The following is a 1,841-nucleotide window of genomic DNA, read 5'->3' on the forward strand; positions in this document are numbered from 1 at the left end:
ACGAGCAGTAGAACTACTGAGGGTACCAGGTAATAAGTACAGTATTACTATTACTTTTAAAGGAGTAAAAAGTTGCTATTATTATAAGTATTGTCCCAATCACGTGTCGTCGTGGTCTTTAGACTGGTGGGCACCCAGCAGTGGACCATCATGGACACTCACAGCAACAAGACCAGCTACAAGCTGATGGTGCTGAAGCCGGACACCACCTACCACGTCAAGGTGCTCACTCAGTGTCTCAGCAAGCTGCACAAGACCAACGAGGTGATCACAGTGAGGACGCCGGAGGGACGTGAGTACCACACCCTCCATCGTATTATATGTCTCTGTTCGTTTTAGTCATTTAAAAATCTGGTTTGTTTTACGCTAAATCTGCTTTATTTTCTGGTACTTACCATGTTTACTGTGTGTGTGTGTGTGTCTACGTGTGTGTTTGTGCGTGTGTGTGTGTGTGTGTGTCCTGCAGTGCCGGACCCCCCCAGGAACCTGCAGCTGTCCTGTGATAACGGTGAGGACGGGACGGTGGAGGCTTCCTGGAGCCCTCCAGACAAAGGACATGGCCTCATCAGAGAGTACATCGTGAGTCCTCTTCGTCTGATTCAAACTGATTCACGACTTCGTCTTCAGTCGTATCGTCAACAAAACAAACTTCAGTGAGGAGACCGACCTGTTCAGCACCTACGAGGTTCATATGAGGGTCAGAAAACTCTCTGATCGGATCAGTACAAACAAACAAGGGAGCAAATATAAGTTCTAGAGAACCATGATCCGTTTCTTTTTGCCACCAACACTAATTGTCGATCATTGATGATCCGTATTAACAGATACAGATCCCTTTGTTGTTTGATTACAGCAGCTGGTCTACAAGGATCCAGACTTTTTATTTTAGCCACTGTTTACTGAAGTCAGTGAACCATCAAAAATACTAAATGTTCTACTTTTACTTTGTTATAGTCATTCATAGTGTTTTTGTCTTCATAAAAACACACAATTCAAATAATAAGGAAATAAAATGTGTGTGTGCGCGTGTGTGTGTGTGTGTGTGTGTGTGTGTGTCAGGTTGAGTACAGTGAGCGGTCAGGTCTGGACTGGATGTCTCAGAGATGCACCACAACCAGCAGCGCGGTGAAGGAGCTGCAGCCGGACGCTCTGTACAGGTTCAGGGTGAGAAACGGTCTCTATGACCACACACAGAACACGGAGGGTTAATGTGATGTTGTTGTGTTTTAACGTTGCTTTGCTGTGATGTCTCGTAGGTGGCGGCAGTGACCAGTCGAGGTGTGGGCAACTGGTCCGAGGTTAAATCCATCACCCCGAAGAAAGGTACAGAGAGAGAGAGAGAGAGTCACACAGCTTCTCAGCACTGACCCCTGCTGGTGTAAACGGGCGTTTCAGGTGTTGTAGCTGTGCTGTTTGTAGCTGATGTGAAGGCTGCAGACGTGTCCACCTCCTGTCTCTGTCTCTGCTGTCCCTGGTGGACTTCATCCCCATCCTGATCTCCTCACTCAGACTCTGAGGAGTGTTTCTTTAAAGTCCACGAGGGTTTAGTTCTGTCTCCCTTACAAATCCTCCAGTGGTTGAATCTCTCCCTCAGACATTTTGAGCCCTTTATGAACTCTTTCCATAAAAGTCCGCATTTCTGCAGACTTTTTCACAAAGGAATTACCCACAATTCATAGCGATGTCACAATAGACACGTGAAAGCCAGAGACTTAATAAGGACGGCACACGGGTGTTCAGTCTGGAATATTACATTTACTCAGAAACATTAAGGATTAAGAACATTAAAGCACATTATTTATTCATCAAATATTTAATTTTGTTATTGAAGTCGTTTTGAC

General features: G+C 45.4%; 1 protein-coding gene across 1 annotated transcript; it reads left to right on the forward strand.

Moving 5' to 3' along the window:
- Positions 1 to 6: 6 nt before the first annotated feature.
- LOC116380664 (sortilin-related receptor-like) lies at positions 7 to 1,808 on the forward strand. Its single transcript, XM_031842564.1, has 4 exons — positions 7 to 292; positions 467 to 579; positions 1,060 to 1,164; positions 1,257 to 1,808. Exons 1-4 carry the CDS (start codon positions 151 to 153, stop codon positions 1,365 to 1,367), a joined length of 471 nt encoding a protein of 156 aa, XP_031698424.1. The 5' UTR covers positions 7 to 150; the 3' UTR covers positions 1,368 to 1,808.
- Positions 1,809 to 1,841: the final 33 nt, after the last annotated feature.

This window comes from Anarrhichthys ocellatus, unplaced genomic scaffold, assembly GCF_004355925.1.
Source record: "Anarrhichthys ocellatus isolate YVR2014 unplaced genomic scaffold, GSC_Weel_1.0 scaffold8241, whole genome shotgun sequence".
Classification (NCBI taxonomy): domain Eukaryota; kingdom Metazoa; phylum Chordata; class Actinopteri; order Perciformes; family Anarhichadidae; genus Anarrhichthys; species Anarrhichthys ocellatus.